This window comes from Ceratotherium simum, chromosome 2 (genome assembly GCF_057802395.1).
Source record: "Ceratotherium simum simum isolate JZ-2026a chromosome 2, ASM5780239v1, whole genome shotgun sequence".
Taxonomy (NCBI): Eukaryota; Metazoa; Chordata; class Mammalia; order Perissodactyla; family Rhinocerotidae; genus Ceratotherium; species Ceratotherium simum.
In genome coordinates this window covers 72,094,117-72,117,846 of record NC_141901.1, presented here as the reverse complement: position 1 = coordinate 72,117,846, position 23,730 = coordinate 72,094,117, and the positions used below count along the sequence as shown (strand labels likewise).

The window sequence follows — 23,730 nt, the reverse complement described above, 5'->3', positions numbered from 1 at the left end:
ACTTGGGGAGGAGTGGGGGATGGGGAGAAGGTGGGTGGGAGGCAGGAACAAATTGAGTACTTGCACAATTTGAGTTTTTATTAATGTTTGAGAGATCAATACATTTTTGCATAACTTTAAAAATCACTTATGAAAATAATTTATTGATGGAAATATTGACTAAAATGCATCTGTTTGCTCATTGTTTCCAAGGTTCTGAAAGCTTTGTGCTCTGAAGCATTTGGGCTTTTTAGGGTAAAATGCAGCAGAATTCAACAAGCAGATACTGAGCTCTTGCTTTATACTGAAGATAAACAGTTTTTGCCTTTGGGGAGTTCATTGTCTAGTAGGGAGAAAGATACATAAAAATAATGATGCAATGACAAAACTACTATAATAGAGGTATGTACCGAGTATGATGGAATCAGAGGAAGGAGCCATTAACTCGTTCTTGGGGGAGTCTGAGTGTCAGTCGCAACATTCTAAGCTTTCACTGTAATAGGTCTCTTTATCCATTAGTTGTACATCTTATAGTGTACTGGCGTGAATGCCAATTGTATCCAGTAATACAGAAATCCTCTGAGAGTACATACCTTGCTGACGATAATGTTATAGTGATATGAAGTGATTTAGTATTTAGAGAGTAAAGATATATAGTTACCACAGAGACTAAAGATTATGACAGTTTGTATTATGATGTTGATTTCTGTTCTTCTATCACTTTACATGTAATTAGTGGGCCTCACCATAACTATATCTGTACATTAGTGAAGAGCTATGAATGGATTTACCCCATGAGTCCATCATTTTAATAATAGATTAGAGCATGGTTAGTTCTATTTGTGGGGGGAAAAAATGGAAAAGGGCTTAAATGTCACATTCTTCTTTTTTTTTTTTTTGTGAGGAAGATCGGCCCTCAGCTAACATCTGCCAATCCTCCTCTTTTTGCTTGAGGAAGACTGGCCCTGGGCTAACATCCGTGCCCATCTTCCTCCACTTTATGTGGGATGCCGCCACAGCATGGCTTGACAAGCCGGCGTCAGTGCGAGCCCGGGATCCGAACCGGCGAACCCCGGGCCACCACAGCGGAGTGCACGCACTTAACTGCTTGCACCACCGGGCTGGCCCCTAAATGTCACATTCTTGACAGCCAAGCCTACATTTCAGACTTAGTTTTTAACAATAGTCAGAACAAAGTGTACCAGTTTCTAATCTGGATTGTCTATTATTATCTGGTTTGCTGATGTTGACTGTTTACTTTTTTAGCTTCAATTTTACGAAGATTTTAAAAAATTGATTCTTTTCAATAGTCAACAACCATATTACTTTTGTGTTCTTTTTCCAAAATAAATCTAAAGTAGATACATTTTAAAGGAAAATCAACGTAAGTAGCAGAAGATAAATTTTATTATAATTAGAAGGAATTAAAATGAAAAGATTTTTTTGAAAAAATAGTCTTACTCTTTTAGTGTAATTAACTTTGTTTGCATTATAAATTTTAGAAAATTAGATTCTAAGCCAATATTAAAAGGTGTTCTGTGGAATGAACTGAGAACAAACTGATTTTCATATTAACCTAATTTTGTTGCCTCTGTATTTTTTAGTTTATGTGTTATTTTTAAAACTTATTTTACAAAAATGTATATATTATATATTTCTGGCTGTCACTAATTAAACTACGGTTCCTTTTTATTCCTTACAGGCTTCTAAGGGAAGAAATGCATACAGATGTTATTTTCTCTGTAGGTGGTACTTTGTTCAAAGCACACAAAGCGATCCTTTTAGCAAGGGTTCCGGATTTCTATTTTCATACTATTGGTCAGACATTAAATAATTTAACAAATCATGAGCCTGTTGCTGTGGAGAACTTTGAAGCGTCAGAATTTAGAACATTTTTACAGTAAGAGCTTTATCTTTTTTCCTCTTATATTTGTCTAATATGTAATTATTTTTTAAACATATATGTGTGTTTTTATTTCATGTGCATTCATATCTGTTTTATAACCTTCAATGAAAAATCCATTCATTTAAATTCCAAATTATCTTAGTAATTAGTATTAGTAGAGGCTAAGTATTAGTATTAGAGTATTAGAGGCTTAGTATTGGGAGAGGCTAAGTACTAACTTCAGATTGATCCTGAGGAGAAATTGTGTGCTCTCCAGTAATTTGAATGAATTACTCTGTGCCAGGGTTTCTCAACAGTGGCACTATTGACATTTGAGTTGGATAATTCTTTGTTGTGGGGGCTGTGCTGTGCATTTTCAGATGTTTAACAGCATCCCTGGCTTCTAGCCACTAGATGCCAGTAGCACTTCCCCTCCCCACTCTTCTTGATTGCCCCTACCCCGCCTTTGAAGTTGTGACAACCAAATGTCTGCAGACATTGCCAAATGTCCTCTGGGGGGTAAAATGGCCCCCTCTTGAGAAGCATTGCTATATACTGACTTCTATAATATTGGTATGCAAAGGCTTGAATAAATTATGTGTCTATAAAAATATGAGATCATAAGTTTTTATTCTCATGGCTTGTGTCAACATTTTTGAAAACAGAACAGTCATTGAACTTCTTAGTAATTTTGGGAACTCATGTTTGGTGAACTTAGAGAATTGTCATCAGCTAAAAAATGAGAGAAACTAGTTTAAATTAATCCCCATTCTAACCCAATAGAATTCTATTTTAATGCTTTACTGTTATCTGTGCATATGTATAATTATTCGGCACTCATTTTTGCTAAATGTATCCAGGAGGGAAATACTTTCTAATGGAGTTCCTCAAAATTATGTCTCTTTTAAAAAAACCTATTTAAATGACTTTAGAGAGGTCATAAACACTTTAGTGTTTAAGGACATGGACTCTGGGGATAGAATGCCTGGATTCAAATTCCCTGCTCTGCCATTTGGTAGCCCTGTGCCTCAAACTTAACCCCTCTGTTCCTGGCATTTCCTTGTATGTAAAATGCCTGGCACACAATAAGCACCATAAAAATTGTTAACGAAGTTTTTTGTAATCTTGAAGTGTTTATTTGTATTTCATTTCAGTAATTTAAATTCTGTCCTCCCATAATGTCTTCCCTTTGTCCAATATATGGAAGTTAGTATTATCGTAATGATATTTTAGTTGTTTTCTGTCACACCACCCCTCACATACACTTATTCAGCAGATATTTGTTGTGCCCTATTATGGACAAGGTTCTGTGTAAAGGACTAGGTATGTACTGGTTAGTGATTCTTGATTTCAGTGCTTAATGATCACAAGCAAATGTGGAACTAAGTTTTAAAGCCAATACTGGCAATTATGTCATTGTATAGTACTACAAATTTGTCAACTACTAGTTTTTAAAAACATCTTTATTGAGATATAATTCACGTATCACAGGTGTAATGCACCCATTTGAAGTGTACAATTCAGTGATTTTAGTTTTTATACAGAGTTGTGCAAGCATGACCACAATTTAATTTTAGAGCATTTTCAACAGCCCGAAAAGAAACCCCATAACAATTAGCTGTCACTTTCTATTCCCTCACCCCTCTGCCCTATGCAACACTAATCTACTTTCTGTGTCTGTGGATTTGCCTATTCTGGACTTCTCACATAAATGGAATCATACAATTTGTTGTCTTTTGTGACTGGCTTGTGTCACTAAGCATAATGTTTTCAAGGTTTATCCATGTTGTTGCATGTATCAGTACTTCATTTCATTTTATTGCCAAATAATATTCCATTGTATGGCTATGCCACATTTCGTTTATCCATTCATCAGTTGATGGACATTTATGTTGTTTCCACTTTTGAGCTATTATGGCTAATGCTGCTATGAACATTCATATGCAAATTTTTGTGTGAACCTACATTTTCATTTCTCTTGGGTATATACCTAGGAGGTTTAACTTTCTGAGGAACTACCATATTCTTTTTCCAAAGGGGTTGTATCATTTTACATTCCCACTAGCAATGTATGAGGCTTTCGGTTTCTCCACATCCCCATAACACTTGTTATTATCTTCTGTCTTTTTTACTATAGCCCTCTTATTGAATATGAAGTGGTATATCATTGTGGTTTTCATTTGTATTTCTCTGATGGCTAATGATATTCGTGTATTTTCATGAGCTTATTTTCCATGTCTGTATCTTCTTTGGAAAACTGTCTAATCACATCCTTTGTCCATCTTTTCAATTGGGTTATTTATCTTTATATTATTGAGTTATAAGAGTTCTTTATATATTCCGAATATTAGACTCTTATCAGGCATATGATTTGCCAACATTTTCTTCCATTCTGTAGGTTTTCTTTTCACTTTCTTGATGGTATCATTTGCAACACAAAAGTTTTCGATTTTAATGTAGCCTGGTTTATCTAATTTTTCTTTTGTCGTTTGTGCTTTTGGTATTATAGATAAGAAACCATTGCCTAATCCAGGGTCATAAAGATTTATTCTTATGTGTTCGTCTAAGAATTTAATAGTTTTATGCTTTTAGCTTTTAACATGTAGATCTGTGATCCATTTTGAGTTAATTTTTGTGTGTAGTGTAAGGAAGGGGTCCAACTTCATTCTTTTGTGTGTGGATATCTAGTTGTCCCAGCACCATTTTTTTGTGTGTGTGAAGAAGATCAGCCCTGAGCTAACATCCGATGCCAATGCTCCTCTTTTTTGCTGAGGAAGATTGGCCCTGGGCTAACATCCATGCTCATCTTCCTCTACTTTATATGGGCCGCCACCACAGCATGGCTTGACAAGCGGTGCGTCGGTGCGTGCCAGGGATCCGAACCTTCAAACCCCAGGCCACCGCAGCGGAGCGCTTCCACTTAACTGCTGCGCCACCGGGCTGGCCCCCCAGCACCATTTTTGAAGAGACTACTCTTTCCCCATCGGATTGTCTGTACACCCTTGTTGAAAATCAGTTGCCCATTGCTATGGACAGAATTGCTCCCCAGCTCCCCCCACTCCCATTCATATGTTGAAGCTCTAACCTTCAATGTAATAGTATTTGGAGATTGTGCTTTGGGAGGTAATTAAGTTTAGATGAGGTCACGAGGGTAGGACCCTCGTGATGGGAATAGTGCTCTTGTAAGAAGAGACACCAGAGAGCTTGTTCTCTCTCTCTTCTCTGCCACGTGAGGACACAGTGAGAAGGTGACTGACTGCAAGCCACGAATAGAGTTCTCACCAGAACCCAACCATGCTGGCACCATAATGTGCGACTTCCAGCCTCCAGAACTGTGAGAAGTAAATTGCTGTTGTTTAAGCCACCAGTCTATGATATTTTGTTATGGCAGCCAGAGCTGACTAATATACAGATAAACCTTAGGGTTTGTTTCTGGTCTCTCAGTTCTATTCCATTGGTCTGTATGTCTGTCCTTAATGCCAGTGCCGATTATCAGTTTGGCTTTTTTGAGAAATCAAAGTTGGATTTTTGTGTTTTTATGTCCTAGATGCTAGGTGCTTTTTAGATGCTAGTCTTTTAGTTATTTGCTGACATAACTATGCTTATAATCAAAATCATGTTGACTTTAGTGTAGAAAATTATTTTGGGTAGTTAAATTTTAAATATATTTGTGCGATTTGGCTTATTTTTCTTCATTTTATGCTCTGACAGTTGCTTGAGTGATCTGTTTTTCTTTTATTATTTCAGAGTTTCTTATATAAAGCTCCTATAACCATAAATGGAAAATTACCTAGGGCCGGCCCTGTGGCTTGGTGGTTAAGTGCGCGCGCTGCGATGCTGGTGGCCCGGGTTCGGATCCCGGGTGTGCATCGAGGCACCACTTCTCCGTCCATCCTGAGGCCGAGTCCCACATACAGCAACTAGGGGGATGTGCAGCTATGACATACAACTATCTACTGGGGCTTTGGGGGGAAAAAATAAAATAAATAAAATCTTTAAAAAAAAAAAAGAAAAAAAAAAAAAAAAAGAAAATTGCCTAACCTTGGCTTCCCCTATGTGTGAGAACAGTATGACATACTATAATTTAATCAGATACTTTTAAGTGCAATTTAGAAAATTATTATCATTTTCCAGTGTAGATCATAGGCTTATTATTGAGTTCCAACTATCAATTTTAAAATGTACACATTTTTTTCTAGTTATTGTAAGAGCAAGCTCTGTAGTCCAACCAGGTCTACCACTTCTAACTGTATAAAATTTGGACTAATCACTTACCATTAGTTTCCTCACCTGAAAAATGGACAAAATAACAATACCTATTGTTGTGAGGATTAAATGAGATACTTATAAAGCACTTAGCATAGTGGCCTGGCATATAGTAAGCACTGAATACATTTTAATAAGTGTTATTCATAGTAGTAGGCTCAATGAGAAATTATACATTTCTTCAGCTATTGAGTTTATGTTTACAAGAAGATGCTTGAGATAGGTCAAATTTTTATATGTTAGACAAAGGGAGAAATTATATCAATGTTACCCTTTGTTATCATTCAAAGTAATAGGAAAAAAGATTGAATGAGAGACAGTATGATAGAGTGGAGGAAGCACTGGATTCGGCAACAAGACAGGGACCTGCCTTCTGGCTGTGCATTATCTTGTTTTATCGTTTCTTTGAGCCTGTTTTCTCATATTTAGAACAAGGAAGTTGGAGTAGATGGCTTTGTGCTTCATAGCACTTCACAATCCTCTATTTTAAGCACTTAATCACATTCTGTTTTGTATTAGGTTAGTCATGTATGTCTGTGGTTGCATAAGCTCCTTGAAATTAGATCGTCTCATTGATGTGAACATTGCCAGTGGTATCTCATGTCGTGTCTTGCACATAGAAAGTGCTTGTGATGCACCCCCTCCCTTTTTTTAGAAGATTGCATTGAAATTTGTCTATATTAATAGAAAGCATAAAGAGAGGATTATAATGTAAAATATTGAGATTAAAATTTTTTTAGTAAAAATTCTGATAAAATAGGTTTTTGAATTTTTACTATATGAAAATCAGACCTTATAAGTGTTTTCAATGCACATCCTTTCTCTTTAAATAACCAATAAAGATTTTAAAATATTCTGTTATGTTGCTGCTTATGGTAGAGTCCTTTGGTATGTCCTTGAGTTAGAGTAGGAAATACAGTCTTTGAAAAATTGTTCTATATACAGTGACTTCAGATATGGCTCAAATGATTGGCAATGGAAAGGAGTTTCTGCTTTGTGACCTCATGATTAAAATTCAACGTAGAATCTTAAAAATCTTTGATTTACCAAGAAGACTTACCCTGTTATAGTTGTCAGAGAGTGTGTGTGCATATGTGTGTGAAGGAGGGAATACCTTTGAGTTTCAGTTTAACATCAGTAACTGGGAGATGCTAGGATAGAGTGTCAATCAGGTAAACACATAGAACAGCATAGAACAAAGGATTCCATTTCCACTGCAGCTTTCTCAGGTGGTAATTTTCTCCCACTTCCCTTATACTAGTTGGGCTGGAAGCGGGTGGGATGGGTGTCTTGCTGTATTAACTATATTTAACTACATTAAGTGTATTTTCTTTTTTTCCTTTTTTTTTTTTTTTTTGTGAGGAAGATGAGCCCTGAGCTAACATCCATGCTAATCCTTCTCTTTTTGCTGAGGAAGACTGGCTCTGAGCTAACATCTATTGCCAATCCTCCTCCTTTTTTTTTTTTCCCCCCCAAAGCCCCAGTAGATAGTTGTATGTCATAGTTGCACATCCTTCTAGTTGCTGTACATGGGACAGGGCCTCAGCATGGCCGGAGAAGCAATGCGTTGGTGCGTGCCTGGGATCCGAACCCCAGCCGCTAGTAGCGGAGCGCGCGCACTTAACCACTAAGGCCCTGCCCATTTTTTAATTGGGTTGTCGTTATATTATTGAGTTGTAGAAATTCTTTATATATTCTCGATACAAGTCACTTATCAGATATATGATTTGCAAAAGTTTTCTCCCATTCTGTGGGTTGTCTTTTAACTTTCTTGATGGTGTCCTTGAAAGCACAAAAGTTTTAAATTCCTATGATTTCCACTTTATCTTTTTGGTGTCATATCTAAGAGACCATTGCCTAATCCAAGGTCAGGAAGATTTATACCGATGTATACTTATAAAAGTTTTATACTTTTGGTTTTTACATTTAGGTCTTTGACCTATTCTGAGTTAATTTTTGTGTCTAGTGTGAGGCTAGGGTCCAACATCATTCTTTTGCATTTGGATATCCAGTTGTCCCAGGACCATTTTTTGAAGAGACTGTTCTTTTCTCGTTAGATTGTCTGGACACCTGTAAAGGAAAAACACACTCCTGTGGATCTCCTATACTCTTAATACTCGACTCATAGAATATTTCACTTTTGACACTTCTGGTCGTGAAATGTGTGGGGATTTTTCCCCACACCAAGCAATTCTGAGATTCTCCAGAGACCAGTTGGGTATCCTACAGATGTAACTTAGTTCTGACACTATCTACCTGGAGAAAGCATCAGATCCCACAGGTTAAGAGCTCAGTCCCACAAGACTGTCCTCCCACCCCCGCTTAGATGCCAATCACAAGTCCAGGTTGTTACCTGTGCTTCTGACCAACTGGCTCCTCACGTTGGATTAATTTGCTAGAGCAGCTCACACAACTCAAGAAAACATTTTACTTAGATTACTGGTTTATTATAAACAAATATAACTCAGGAACAGCCAGATAGAAGAGATGCGTAGAGCAAGGCATGTGGGAATGGGCGTGGAGCTTCCATGCCCGCTCTGGGCATACCGCTCCTTCACTAGCACCTTCATGTGTTCACCAACCTGGAGGCTTTCTGAACCCCATCCTTTAGGGTTTTTATGGAGACTTCGTTATATAGGCGTGATTGATTAAATCATTGGTCATTAGTGGTTAACACAACCTCTACCCTCCCCAGAGGTGGGAGAGGGCACTGAAAGTGCCAACTCTCTAATCACATTGTTGGTCCCCCTGGCAACCAGCCCCCATCCTTAGGGGCTTTCCAAAAGTCACCTCATTAATGTAAACTCTGGTATGGTTGAAAGGTGCTTGTTATGAATAACAAAAGACATCTATTTTGCCTTTATTCTTCTGGAGCTGTTTCAGGAACTAGGAACAAAACTAAGTGTTATAACAAAAGATGTCCCTATGGCTCTTATATAGGAAATTACTAGGGTTTTAGGAGCTGTGTGCCAGAAACAGTGGACAAAAACCAAATATATATTTCTTATTGTAAATCACAATATCACAACACCCTTGTTGAAAATTATTTGCCCATAAATGTATGTTCTGGATCTCAGTTCTGTTCCACTGATCTATACGTCTATCCTCATGCCAGTACCACAGTGTTGATGATTGTAGCTTTGTAGGAAGCTTAGAATTCAGGAATCCTCCAACTTTGTTCTTTGTCCAGATTGTTTTGGCTATTCTGGGTCCCTTGCATTTCTATTTGAATTTGAGGATTGGCTTGTCAATTTCTGCAGAAAAGGCAGCTGGAATTTTAATAGGTATTGCGTTGAATCTGTAGATCAATTCAGAGAGCATTGCCATCTTAACAATATTAAATCTTACAATCCATGAACATAGAATGTGTTTTCATTTATTTAATTGCTTTTAGCATTGTTTTGTAACTTTCGGTGTACAAGTCTTGCACTTGTTTGTTAAATGTAGTCCTATGTGCTTTATTTTTTTGATGCTATTGTAAATGGAATTATTTTATAATTTCATTTTGGATTGTTCATTGCTAGCATATAGAAGTACAATTGATTTTTGCATATTGATCTTGTATTCTGCAACCTTGCAGAACTTGTTTAACAAATAGTTTTTTTGGTGGATTTCCAAGGATTTTCTGTGTACAAGTTTGTCATCTGTAAATAGAGATAGCTTTATTTATTCCTTTCCAATCCAGATGCCCTTTTTGCTTAATTGCCCTAGCTAGAACCTCCAGTTAAATGTTGAATAGAAGTGGTGAGAGTAGACATTCTTGCTGATCTTAGGAGGAAAGCTTTCAGTCTTTTAACATTAAGTATGTTCTTAGCTATGATTTTTTTTAGATGTCCTTTATAAAGTTGAGCACATTCCCTTCTATTCCTAGTTTGTTTAGTATTTTATCATGACAGGGTGTTGGATTTTGTCAAATGCTTTTTCTGTGTCTATCTCATGTGGTTCTTTTCCATATGGTGTCTTAGTACATTTGGGCTACTATAACAAAATACCATAGACGGGGTGGCTTTTAAACAACAGAAATTTTTTTATCACAGTTCCAGAGGCTAGATGTCCAAGATCAGAGTGCCAGCATGGTAGGGTTCCGATAAAGGCCCTATTCTGAGTTGCAGACTGCTAACTTCTCTCTGTGTCCTCATGTGGTGGAAGGAGGCAAAGGATCTCTTTGGAGCCTCTTTTATAAGGGCACTAATCCCAATTCATGAGGGCTCTGCTCTTATGTCCTAATCAGTTCCCAAAGACCCTACCTCCTAATACCATCACATTGAGCATTAGGTTTCAACATATGAATTTGGGGGGGCGGGGGACACAGACATTCAGACCATAGCAAATGGTGTATAACATTGATTTTCATATGTTTAACCACCCTTGAATTCCTGAGATAAACCCCAGTTGGTCATGATGTATAATCCTTTTTATATGTTGCTGAATTCAGTTTGCTATTATTTTGTTGAGGATATCTTCATCTATATTAATAAGGAATATTGGCCTGTGGTTTTCTTTTTTGTGATGCTTCTGTCTGCTTTTGTGTCAGGATAATACTGGCCTCACAGGATGAATTGGGCAGTGCCTTATTCTATTTTTTTTTTTAATTTGTGAAGGATTTCTTCTTTAAACCTTTAGTAGAATTCACCAGTGAAGCCACCCTGTCCTGGGTTTTTCCTTGTGGGAAGTTTTTGATTACTAATTCAATCTCTTTACTTGTTATAGATCTACTCAGATATTCTGTTTCTTCTTAAGTCAGGTTTGGTAGTATGTGTCTTTCTGGGAATTGTCCATTTCATCTAGGTTATCTAATTTGTTGGCATTGTATATCTTTTTAACATTAAAAAATTGTATAGACTACTTTTCAAACTTTCTGCTATTTTAGATTGACCTTTCTATGGTTAGCCCAGATTAAAAAGGTTTTAAAATTATGTAGTTGTTATATATGAAAGCAGCACATTGGGAAACTAGTTTTTAAGAATCACCAACATTATTTTTATTAGTATTTTATATTTTGTCTTTTAGGGTTGTATACTCATCAAACAGAAACATAAAAAACTATGAAGAGGAAATTCTTAGGAAAAAGATAGTGGAGAGTGGGGTACCACAAAAGAAACATGACTTCACTTTTGAAAAGTGTACAGACAATGGTGGAAGGTCGTCTACAGAGTTCTTAGGTAAAAAATCATCTGATTCTTCTCTTCTGAAGTGTGAAATTCCAGAGGATATCTGCGATGGAGAGGACAATTTAATTTCCACTGGTGAGCTATTTTTTGTGGATTTTTATAAAATTTTATAGCAATAAAAGTAATTATATTCTGATACAGTTAGAGAAAAGTATACTCAAAAAATCAGCTCTACTAATTTTTTTTAATAAGTAAATGAAATGAAAGTAAATGTAATGACAGTAAATTTTTTATGGGTAAGTGAAAATAATAATGTGGTCAACTCCTAGTTTTCCCAAGTAATTGGAGATGGAGTTATTATCAATAAATACACACATAATTCACAGTTCTCCTTTTAAACCTCCAGATGTCATCATCCTTATTCTAATCTACTCCAATAAAAGCTTTAGCAAGGCCGGCCCTGTGGCTTAGCAGTTAAGTGCGCGCGCTCCACTACTGGCGGCCCGGGTTCAGATCCCGGGCACGCACCGCCGCACTGCTTCTCCGGCCATGCTGAGGCCGCGTCCCACATACACCAACTAGAAGGATGTGCAGCTATGACACACAGCTATCTACTGGGGCTTTGGGGAAAAAAAGGAGGAGGATTGGCAATAGATGTTAGCTCAGAGCCAGTCTTCCTCAGCAAAAAGAGGAGGATTAGCACAGATGTTAGCTCAGGGCTGATCTTCCTCACCAAAAAAAAAAAAATCTTTAGCAGACTATAGAGTCAGTTCTGTTATAACCCAATATATGCATTCCTTAAAAAACACCATGTGACACAAAAAATCACCGTTATATTTTGTCATGACACAAAAAATTACTGAAAATTTTGTTGTGACACATTTATAAAGATAGGAACCTAAGAAAAATGGTAGCATAGTTTTACACGTTAAATGATTCAGAAATACATAAAGACTACAATAAATACGGTATTTGACTTTGAAAAAGACCTTTAGTTTGTTTGTGGTACTGGGTGTCAGAGGGTTGCAGCTTGTGAATTATTGTGAATTGGTAGAAGGAGGATGTTAAGGATTTGGATTTAGATGTAGTAAATATTCTAACAGGAAACTCGAGGTCTCTGGATGGGAGAACAGGCTGTTTATTACTCACAGAGCATCTTAGCACCAATTCCCAACCCCCTATCTCCATGAGGCTATGTGGTGAGGGTGTTACCCTGCACCACAGGAGAGGAACACCAAACTTAGGATACTTTTATAGGCTGCTGGCAGATCTTCCTATTCTCCTCAGCACAAAAAGAAAGAGAGACCTTTACTTTGGAAGGTAAATAAATCTTCTCTGGGGACGGGAGGGGAAGGTAGCTTTACTACCCTGGAGTGTAAGGAAATGGTTCAGGGGAGAGGAAAGTCTCTAAAACTTTCTGGAGCATCACATTATCTCTAGTTTCCAAGGCATGTTCGCTGTTTAATCATCCTTTATCCAAATTTGCCAGTGCTCTGTTCAGAAAGGCCAGATCACACAGAAACACAAAAATATTCATAGAAAATGTTCTCTCAACAGTTGATTATCTGAAATCAGATGGAATTTGTAACACTAGATATGGATGGGTGTGAACTGAGATATTTGGTGGATGTTTTAGGTGTTTATGTGTGTTTTGTGTATTATTACATGGCTCAGTTCAGCTGGGTGCAGTTTTCTGCATTGACCTCGGGTTTCTCGTGGATGTACTTGCACCTAAGCAAATGAAGAACTCATGTTATGCTCAAATTGTTCTCTAATATATCAATTGTGTTGGATCAAACTCATGTTTTCAAAACAAGTGTTATAGCAGAATTGAATGTATTTGAAAGTATCTGTTAACTAAAGGATTTTACTAGTGATGTTTAGTGCAACAACAATAATAATGAGAAAAAACTGATTTAAGCTCAGATTCCTTTTATATACATTTACTATATCTAGTTATGGTGAATGAATGAATGAATGTCTATCCATTCTAGGCTTTGAGGTAGATCCATTCATATATTTTATCTCATTCAGTCTCAAAGAACCGTAAGAAGTAAGTGGTTACAGACTGATTTTATAGATGAGGATTCCAAGACTCAGAGAGTATAAGGGACTTTCCTAAGGCCACACAGAGCAGTTGGCAGAGCTGGTATTTGATACCCATTTTTCCTGCCTCTAGTCTAGAGCTCTGCCATGGCCCCATAGCAACCCAATAAAGTGGCCAAACAAGTTATGAGTATAAGTGAAAAGAGCTCGTTTACCCCTCACCCCCCTGCCTTTTAACTACTTTCTCCATTACTCCATGGGAAACCGCCATGTTTACTAGTTTAACAGACACTCGTGGTCCACATCTTATTAACTTCTTTGCAGTCTTTCATACCGTCGTTGTCGCCCTCCTTGAAATTTCCTCCGTCTTCTATGACACTGTGCTCTCTTTATTTTCCTTCTTGGCTACTCCTCAGTCTCCTTCACTGGCACATCATCTTTCTGCTCCTTAAATAATGATATTCTCCAATTTTTTTTGAGCTTCATATCCAACCACTTACTAGACATATCTGTCTAAATATACCTTAAATATCTCAAAATTTACGTTGTCTCAAACTGACCTAGTTACCCACCTCTGGCAACCTGCTCTCTTTTTTAAATACTCTATCAGTGTGAATTATATCACCATCTTTCTACTTAGTTGCTCTCTTTACCCTTCATTCGATTCATGACCATGTCTGTTGATTTATCTCCTAAATATTCTTAAATACTTCTCTTCTTTATCCTCCTGCCATTTCTTTATTTCAGAACTTTGCTATTTTCCTGGAGAATTTGCACCCCAACTAGTCACCAGGCCTCTCGTTGTGCCACTCTCCATTTATATTGTATGGAACAATGTTCATTGCAAGTCTGTCATGGCACTCCACTTATTAAAATTCTTCAGTAGTCTCCCTTAGTCTTAATATAAGTTTCAAATTCTTTCTCCTGGTATAAGGGGATTTCATGAACTGGCTCCTGCCTAGAACTCTGCTGCCTCCTCTCCTCACAACTCACCAGTACGCCCCAAAACTCTAGTCTTACCGAATTACTTGGTGTCATTCCTCCCACCCCCCAACCCCGAGAACTGTATTTTGTCACTTCTGTGCTTTTGTACTTGCTATTTATTTCTGGAAAGCCATTCTAATTATTCATCACATTATTTAATTGGGTATCGACTTTGTGCTAGGTTTTGAAGATTTAAGAGTGAACAAAAGAGATAGTGTTCTTGTCCTGCAGTCTAGTAGGAGATATAATCAGGTAGGTTATGTACAAAGTGTTATGAGGACACAAATAGGGGACATGTTACCTGGACTCAGGCTTCCAGAGAAAGCTACATGGAGGGAGCGATGTCTGAATTGAATCTCGAAGAAAAAGCAGGCGTTAACCAGGCAAAAAGAGTTTAGAGGAGAAGTATTCCAGACAAAGGAAACAACGTGTCTGGAGGCAGAGAGAGCCAGGCATGTAACAAATTCGGAAAACCGGAAATGGTTTGTTGTGGGAGTGGAGTGGCGTAGGAGACAGGAATGTTCATAGTAAGAGATGAGCCTGGAAATGTAAGTAGAAGGCAGATCATGAAGAGCCTTATATAAAGAATAACCTTATATTTTATTATACAAACTGGCACCCTCGAGAGAGTGAAAGGTGAAAAATTATTATTGCTATTTGTAATTATTCTGCAGCAACAGGCATTAAGAGGGACTGTCCCAGGCAAAGCAAGACATATGGTCACCTTACTCATAAACCGTTTTAAGGAGTTTGGGTGGTACTGTTTTTAGGCTTATGGAGTATAAGCAAAGCAAGTTTATGGTAGACTGGAATAATGACTTCATGTTGAGGAACATTAAGTTTCTATGATTGTGTTGCTTCTTTTTCCTGACACCACAAGTGGTTTTTTTCTACATGCCAACCAGTTCTCCACACCAACTGGGTATCCAACAATTCACTTCTCACACCAACTGTCCAGAGTTAGCACAGACCCTACAGGTTAAGGGCTTAGTCCCACAAGATTATCCCCACTTCGGATGCTAGCCGCAAATGGGGTGTCTAGGCTACTACAGGGGAATGTCAAATGACAAAACTAAAACAATTTAGTAATGAGTTTGATGTCCTTTATTCAAAGGAAAACAATCCATGGATTGGGGAATTACAGCACCTCACAAGCAGTAGAGCACGCTTCCATGGGGATTTTGGGCAAGAGCGAGTTTTATAGAGCGCTAGAAGGGGCAACGTGGAAATAGGGCATGATTGGCTGGGGTTGCATATCTGACCTTATTTAAAAGGACCAAGGAACAAGGAAATAAGTACGGAGCCCCGAGTTGGCTTGGCAGTTGGGGATTGGCTGACTGGGTACACTGTTTCTGGTCAAGTGGAGCATTTACAGGAACACAAAAGTTTGGTTTGCTGATGTGGCACCCCAGGCAGCAGTGGCTCCTTCTTCGGCATAGAAATTTATTTCAACAAGAGTAAAAAGTTCCTTCTATCCTCTTAGGTTCTGTGGCTGGCCTAAGAATTAAACTTAAATAATAGATTAACAAGAGGGGAAAAAAAGGTTTTCATTACCTACTTTTGCTCTGGGAGTCTCACAAAGACATGGGACTCAAGGAGGGTGGCCAGGTGATTGAGGCTTGTATGCCATCTCTGACTAAACAAAGGAAAGGGGTTTGGGCTACTGGTTGGTGGAGGCAAGTTATGGGAAGGTGAGGGGAGAAAACATATGGCAAGTAAAAGTTGTCTTGTTATTCAGATGACAATCTAGTGATAAGAGATATGTCATATGATAAGAGTAGTTTCTTCCTGGTAAGGAGATATCTTTACAAATGGAAGTTTCCTTTATAAATGTAAGTTTTTTAACAAAAGGAGAAATTTATTACTTTATTTTTAGGCAGTTGGGGGGAGGTAAAGAGCTTTTCCTGCATCTGCTGGTTCTCAGTTCCCTTTAGCTCAAAATAATCTTTATGCCAGAGTGGCATGCTTTGAGTTGACATATTCTGCTCCCCTGTAGTACCCACACTTGTGCCCAGTGACTACAAATTTGGGAGTTCCCATGACCACCCCTCTCCAAGAGTCAATAATTTGCTAGAACAACCCACGGAACTCACGAAAACATTTAACTTACATTTACCAGTTTATTATAAAAGATACAAAACTCAGGAACAGCCAAGTGGAAAAGATGCATAGGGTGAGGTATGGGGGGAAGAGGCAGTACACAGAAGGAATGTCTGTGCTCTCTCAGGGTGCACTACCCTCCCAGCACATCAGTGTGTTCATCAACCAATGGCTTCCTGGATCTCATTGCTCAAGAGTTTTTATAACTCAGTCTCCAGTCCCCACTTCCCTCCCAGAAGGTTGGGAAATAGGGCTGAAAGTTCGCACTCTAATCACATGTTAGGTCTTTCTGGTGGCCAGCCACCATCATGAAGCTGTCTAGGGGCCCCGCCCTGAGTCACCATATTAGCATAAACGCAGGTGTGGTTGAAAGAGGCTTGTTATGAATACCAAAAAAAAAAAATACTCCTTTAACTTAGGGAATTCCAAGAGTTTTAGGAGCTCTGTTCCAGGAACTTGGGGACAAAGACCAAATATATATTTTTATTATACCACACTGTGATATATTCAAGTTCAGTAGGCAATTTGAATACATAAATGGGAGTTGAGATACTCTGCCCAGCAAGTCATCATCCATCAAATTAACTTGGTTTTCTTTTGAAAAGTTTCTAGATTTTCCCTTTGTGTCAAAGATTAGACTCTGATCTTTTAATCATCAAAATGAAGATTATTTCTGCTGGGTATCTCCCATTAATTTATGTGCTTTAAGTCTTCTATAGGAATATCTAAAAGTAGTAGGATCTCCCCTCTTCTCCTGCCTAATTTGGGTTGGAGTTTTATGTTTTCCCTTCAAAAATCTTTATTATATAGTATTTGATACATTAATTTATTCAATAAATATTTAGTGAGGGTCTAGGATGTATCAGACACTGTTCTAGATCTGAGGAATACTTCAAAGACTAAAATTGACTTTCAGCACCTTTGGACTTATATTCTAGTTAGAGAAGGTAAAGTAGGGTTGGAGATAATAAACATAGAAAAGAAGTTAGAAGGTGACATGCTGTATCAAAAATAGGACAGAGAAAGGGGGATTGGGAGTGCTAGTGATGGGAATTGCAATTTTAGATGAGTGGTCAGGGTCAGCCTCATTGAAAAGGTGATGATTAAACAAAGATTTGAAGACAGTAAGGGAGTTAGCCAAGTGGATATCTGGGAGAAGAGTATTCAAGACAGACAGAATGGCAGTGCAGATATCCTAAGATGGGAACATAACCTGCCATTTGGAGGAATGCGAAAGAGTTCAGTGTGGAAATAAGCAGAAGAGTAGGCAGTGAAGTCAGAGAGGTAGTGAGGAGCCAGATGTTGTGGCGCCTGGGAAGCCATTGTAAGACTTCAGCTTTTGCTCTAAAAGAAATGGAGAAAGCCATGTGGTTTTGAACTGGGATTGGCCATGATCTGAATTACATTTTAAAAACATGCCTCTGAATCCTTGTTAAAAATAGACTACGGGAGTCAAGAGTGGAAGACCTGTTAGGAAATTATTGCAGAAATCCAGGTGAGAGTTGATGGTGGCTTGGAACAGAGTGGTATCAGTGGAGATATTGAGTAGTGGCTGGACTCTGGATCCCTTTTGATAGTAGTGCCAATATTGGCATTCTGGTTTGTAAATATATAAATTTGTAAATTTGGTCAGTGGGACTCTGTGCCCAGTGTCTGATTCTCACCAGATGTACTTGTTACTGTGCAAAATTGGGTTTTCTTGCCCGATGTGCATAAACAAACCAATTAATTACAGCATCAGCCTTTGGGAAAAGAGATCAGCTTTATTCTGCGAGATTGATCTGCAGGGAAACAGGGGGCATGTGCCCGATTCAGGATTTGGGGCAAAGTTTAAGAGGTTAAGGAGAACCAGCTGGCACACGGAAACTCTGGTGGGACAGGTTTTGATTGATGGGCTTCAAGCATTTATGGTAAGGTTCTAAACATTTATGACAGGGTTCTAAACTTTATGATGAGGTTCTAAACTTTTATGATAGGATTCTAAGCATTTATGATGAGATGGGGAAGGAATTTTAACACTGGATCTTCCTGAATGAGGGATTCCTCGCTTCTGATCACGAGTCTGACTTTTGAGTTCTGGTCATGTCCAGTCCTTTGGTTCCATGGGGAGGAGAATCTTTGGTTCTGCAGTCATTTCAGGTCAAGATTTCTTCTTCTGCGCATGCTCTGGCTACATGACTTTGCAAATTTTCTGAAAGGCAGTTCTTAATCACTCTCTTGATAAGATGGGGTCAGTTCTTAATCACTCTCTTGATAAGATGGGGTGAGTTGAACTGGTCCTGGAGGCCCTGCAGTTACATACTGACTGAAGTGTCTGGAATGACAAGCTATGATATACAGTGTAGTATTTTTCTTTTTTGTATGTACATGTTTTTATATTTCAATTCCCACTACCTTAATGGTGAATCTTTTGAAGTAGAGATAGTTTTTAAAATATTTATTTTCTATACTTCTCCATACTGTGCATAGTACTAAACTCATAGTAAGTGTTCTATAAATCCTATTGATTTCAGTTGAATTTGTGTTGGTTCACAGATCATTCTAGCCATAAATCCATGAACAGGAACAGGAAGGCATTAAGTAGTGAAAAAGAATATCAAAATTGCAAAATTTTGTAACTTTCTATGTCAGATGTTCATAAAATAGCTTCACTTTTGGTGTATAGTTTCATGATAATATTACCTATATTTAAATATGTATCTATATTCAATTTTTAAGTATAACTGGAAATATATATTTCAAAGTAAAAAGTATAGATGATCTTAAAATTTTGTTTTATTTTGAATTTACCAGTTAAATATTCCAGTCACTATTGCTCTCTCTCAGTAGCTAATCTAGATAACTATGTGGAAAAACCTTTTGCTAATATTAGAACACAAAATTTTTGGATATTTATAATATTAAAGAAACTATTTTTTAGTCTTGTTTTTCTCTTTTAAAGATAATTATGACTTGGATCCTGCATCTGAATTAGGAGAAGATTTATTGAAACTTTACCTGAGACATTGTTGCCCAGATATTGATATTTATGTTGATGGAAAAAGTTTTAAAGCTCACAGGTAAATAGGCATGTGATTGATTTGGTGTCTTGGTTGTGACAGTAGAGTGTAAAATGGTGGCTGTCTCTTTCTAGCACAGTGGTTTTCAAGCTCTGATTCACATAGGCTACAGGGGTTCCACGGTGATGCTGCAGGGGGTCTCTGACAAGGGAAGAGGTTTGCCATCAGGCAGGGTTTTCTGCCTGCAGGTTCACACAGGCACACATGCCCCTACCTGGACATGCGCACATACTTCAACCAGAGCAGCTGCCCTCTCATCTATGCTTTGCAATGGGCTTTAACCTAAGATTTCATTAGAAGAAAATATTCTGTTGCCTAAAATAGGTTTGAAAGCCACTGTCACAGAAAATGTAATTAAATGTAGTTTTTAATTTCACAGGCATTATAGTATTGAGAATGATTATTTCTACATGAATGACATGTATTTTCTCTGAATGCGTTTTGGCTCCAAGTCTTTGATTCAAAATAGATGATTCTCATGAATAGCATTGATTAGGAGGTTTAATATTTCAATGTACTTTTTAAAAACCATTATTCTGCTTTAGAATTGGGTTGTTTAGATCCCAGGCATTTAGATTTCAAATTAAAGCCTGCTGCTTGTTTTGGTCAGGCTTTTTTTCCCAAGAAACTAAAATCTGCTTAAAAGAAGAAAAAATTTAAATAAGAAATAACACATTTTCTGTTGGAACTCAAGGGAAAGAAGTATAGCTGGGCCTCACAATGGACTAGAATCAGAACTGGAAAACTGAGGAACCCAGACAGTACTCCTCCCTGCCTCTCTTTGTGTTTCAAATAGAATGTTGATAAGTTACTTTGGTGCTCCTGAAGAGGAAGAACCAGACTATTTGCAGTAGCAAGAAGCAGTCTTCTAGGTTCAAGGGTACACAGCCTTTAAGAAAATTAGCAGTGGGTTTAGATTACAGGAATCCACCAAGCCAAACAGTAGTGTTGGTGCTCTCAGAAATCATACTGGTTTGCCAGTTAATTGACAGCAGTACATCGCTGAAGTCTAGGATTGGCAGTTTCAGTCAGACAATTTACCATTAAGAATTTGAACTTTTCTCTGTGGTGATACTGGCTCAAGACAAGGTTGACATAAGGGAAGCCATATTGTAGAAAAGAAAAACTCTATTGTAACTTTGAATGAGCTCTGACAAACTAACCCAGCTGGATATGCACCCTCCAGGAGATCTAACTGTTCTGTAGATTTTACAACCCCTGCTTGTGCATGTACCTCCCAGCTGCGATAAGATGATAATTTTGCTTTTTGAGTTCCTTAGGAATGTGATGACCCCTGAACAGAGAATCTATGCTGATAGCCATCATCAGTGAAAATTGAAAGATCTGGTGTGGCACTCCCAGTCTATAACACCAGAAGGTCAACATTCCTAACCCCCTCCCCAATAACACTGTGGCCTATATAACTGCTGTAAGATTTCATGCCCCCTTAAGATGGTTCTTTTGGACATGAGTCGGCCATCTTCCCTCTTGCTAGCAAGCTGTAATTAAAAGTCCATTTTCTCCTACCACCTTACCTTGCCTCTTGACTATTGGCATGTCTTGCGGCGAGCAGAAGGCCCCACATTGGGCAGTAACAGTGGGAACATAAATTTTTAAATATATGTACAGACATATACACATTTTCCTAGTTTTTATGAATTCTGCATTATGTATAGTAAAATTCAGAGAGTAATAGATATTTATCAAGGTATTTTCCATGTCATGGATATATATTTCCCAAATCATGGTGTATGTGTGTGTCTTTCTTTCTTTTGGGGAGGGAGCAACACAATTTTATTTTTAAAATTAATTTAACTTAATTTTATTTTGTGTCCAGGTTTTTCTTGAAACCATGTGGGCATCCTACCGAAGTTCTATTTATAGAGTCCTAAGGCTATTGTTGTCATACAGGGAAAGCAGGACCCTGTGACCATTTGTAATATGTCCTCAAATGGTATCTGTATTTGTCCTCTCTCTGTGTGCTGCCTGACATTGGACTATGTTTTAGGAGCTGGGTCTAGAATATTAGGTTTGTATTCCAGGCAGCTCTTGCTCTCATTTCTCGTTTATTTTGTCCACCTAGCAATAAAAAATAAATTTATATTAACTAGAAAGGCAATTTCCTGAGGATTTGTTTTGAAAAGATCTGGCTTAAGTTTTCCTGCTTTGTTGTTAGTGCCCTTATGTAAGTTACAGTGGCAAATTCTAAATCCCAAGATTGCCTTCCTAGTCCAAACTCCAACATCTCTCTGTTTAATACATATTAATTTTATTATTCAGCTCAAGGAATATTATGTCAGTAATTCATGTAATGTAGTCTAAAGCCCAACATTAGAACTTTCTGAATTCTTGTTTTAGCTGACCACTGTCAGCATTTGTTCTAGTGGTATGGCTAAAAATCCATTTGTAAAATGGCTGCTTTAATTTTTCAATTATGTGTACTCATATATTGAACAATTAATGCAAATACAAAGACCAGGATTTATGATCAGAATTACATTCAAGTTAGGTCTCAAATTTTAGAATAGTTCGTTTGCTAGTTTAATATGTTCAAATTGGTATGATAATGAGGTAATTTCTTCTTTTATTGAGTCACTGTCTTTCATGTTCAAATTCCTTCCTCAGAAACATCTCTGATACCCTAGTTTTTCCAACATTATGTCTCCAGTTGCTAGTTGCTCTGTCCAGTCTTTACCTTGATCCCCAGCCCCATACCTGGAGCCTTTTATATGCTGTAAGACAGTCTGATGCTAATCCCTTGGTAGCACAACTAAGCCAAAGAAGTCATTTATGACTGAGTGGTTAAGAGTGTGTGGACTGTGTGTGGAGCCTGTCTGCCTAGGTTTCAATTCCAGCTCCACCATGAATTTGGGCAAGTCATTTAACCATTCTGTACTTTAGTGTCCTCATCAAAGATGGGAGATTATAAATGTACCATTCTCATAGCATGATTGTGAGGATTAAATTACTTATTGCATTTAAGCACTTTGAACAGTACCTGGCACATAGTAAGTACTATGTGAGTGTTTGATGTCATTGTCTAAGTGATAGGCCTTTGATGCAAGCTTTTGTGTAGATGGGAGCAGCAGCCTATATACCCTTTACTTATGTGGGGCAAGCAGAGAAACGTGGTTTGAATCGCTTGTATTGTCCCCCAATCCGAGGAAGGGTGGGATAGCAATAGGCCTCCAAGGAAAGTCACCTTTACTACACTCTTCAGCCTCTAGACAGGCCTTTTCATCTCCAAAGCATAACTTCTCCATCCCTTCCACATCGTTCGTCCTTGTTTGTCTCTAATACTTCTGCTCAAAGGAGAAATAAAAAGAACTCTTGCTATTTTGGCGGGGGAGGGAGGTTATAATAAAAGGAGGACTCCAAGTTCATGGGGCCCATTTGTTATTTATGTTACTACTTTTCTGAGTATTGCTTCCTAGGATACTACCACACATTACCCCTTGTTGTGGACCTCTGTAACATTGCTTTCCTGCCTGAATTGCTCTCAGTCACCAGATGAATACCATCTGTAAATTGCACATTTCTCTCTGCTTGTATTTCCTTCTGTCATCTTCAGCCTACCCCCAAGTACCTACCTGACCCACTTCATTGCTATCTCCCGTTTTATAGTGTTATTTATTATTTTAATGTTTTCTGAGAGAAACCAAATCTGTTATATTTTTTAAATAATTTATTTGTTGTACTTCAGTGTTCCATAATTAAGATTCTCTTGTGCTGCTTTATTGAAAAAGCAGGGCAGTGATTCCTAATTTTAGCTTTGTGACACTCAAGATCTGATATCCCTTCCAAAATACCTGTGTTTCCAGTGCCTAATATTATACCACTAGACATTCATTCATTGCGTTAAAATGCTGTCAAATCCCCCTTTAAAATGTAGATTTCTCTGAATATTTAGTAAATTGGTACTGAGTCAGGCGGTCAATGTTCTAGTCTGTGCCGTACCACTAATTAGCTCTATGTTCTGGGGTAAATCAGCTGGAAGCTTTTTCAGAAGCATATAGGTTAGTAATTCAGAAGTCAGTCTTTCTGGGTGTAGATTCTGATTCCACCATTTAATTTTTGGGAAGTTACTTATTCTCTCCAAGTCTCAATTTCTTTATCTGTGAAAGGAATAGTAATAGTAATTATAGCATACGATGGCTGTGAGGATTGAATCAGATAATGCACAAAAAGCACTTAGCACAATACCTGGCACATTGTAAGCCTTCAGTAAATGTCAGTTGCTGCAAATATGTTTTAGATATCTGGGAAGGAGGGAAGTTGTTACCTATTCTACCTTGTCTTA

At 37.8% G+C, this 23,730-nt stretch overlaps 1 protein-coding gene across 4 annotated transcripts in view; it reads left to right on the top strand.

Moving 5' to 3' along the window:
- The window catches only part of BTBD8 (BTB domain containing 8), a 78,620-nt gene that overhangs the window by 5,481 nt on the left and 49,409 nt on the right, over nt 1-23,730 (top strand). For 2 of the 4 annotated variants that reach the window (XM_004420851.3, XM_087447574.1), the window contains exons 2-4: nt 1,682-1,879; nt 11,141-11,376; nt 19,313-19,430. In XM_004420851.3, coding sequence (XP_004420908.2) covers nt 1,682-1,879; nt 11,141-11,376; nt 19,313-19,430 — 552 coding nt within the window. Of the gene's footprint in view, nt 1-1,681; nt 1,880-11,140; nt 11,377-19,312; nt 19,431-23,730 lie in introns of those variants that run through there. The other 2 variants (XM_087447568.1, XM_087447581.1) reach the window with 2 other exon arrangements.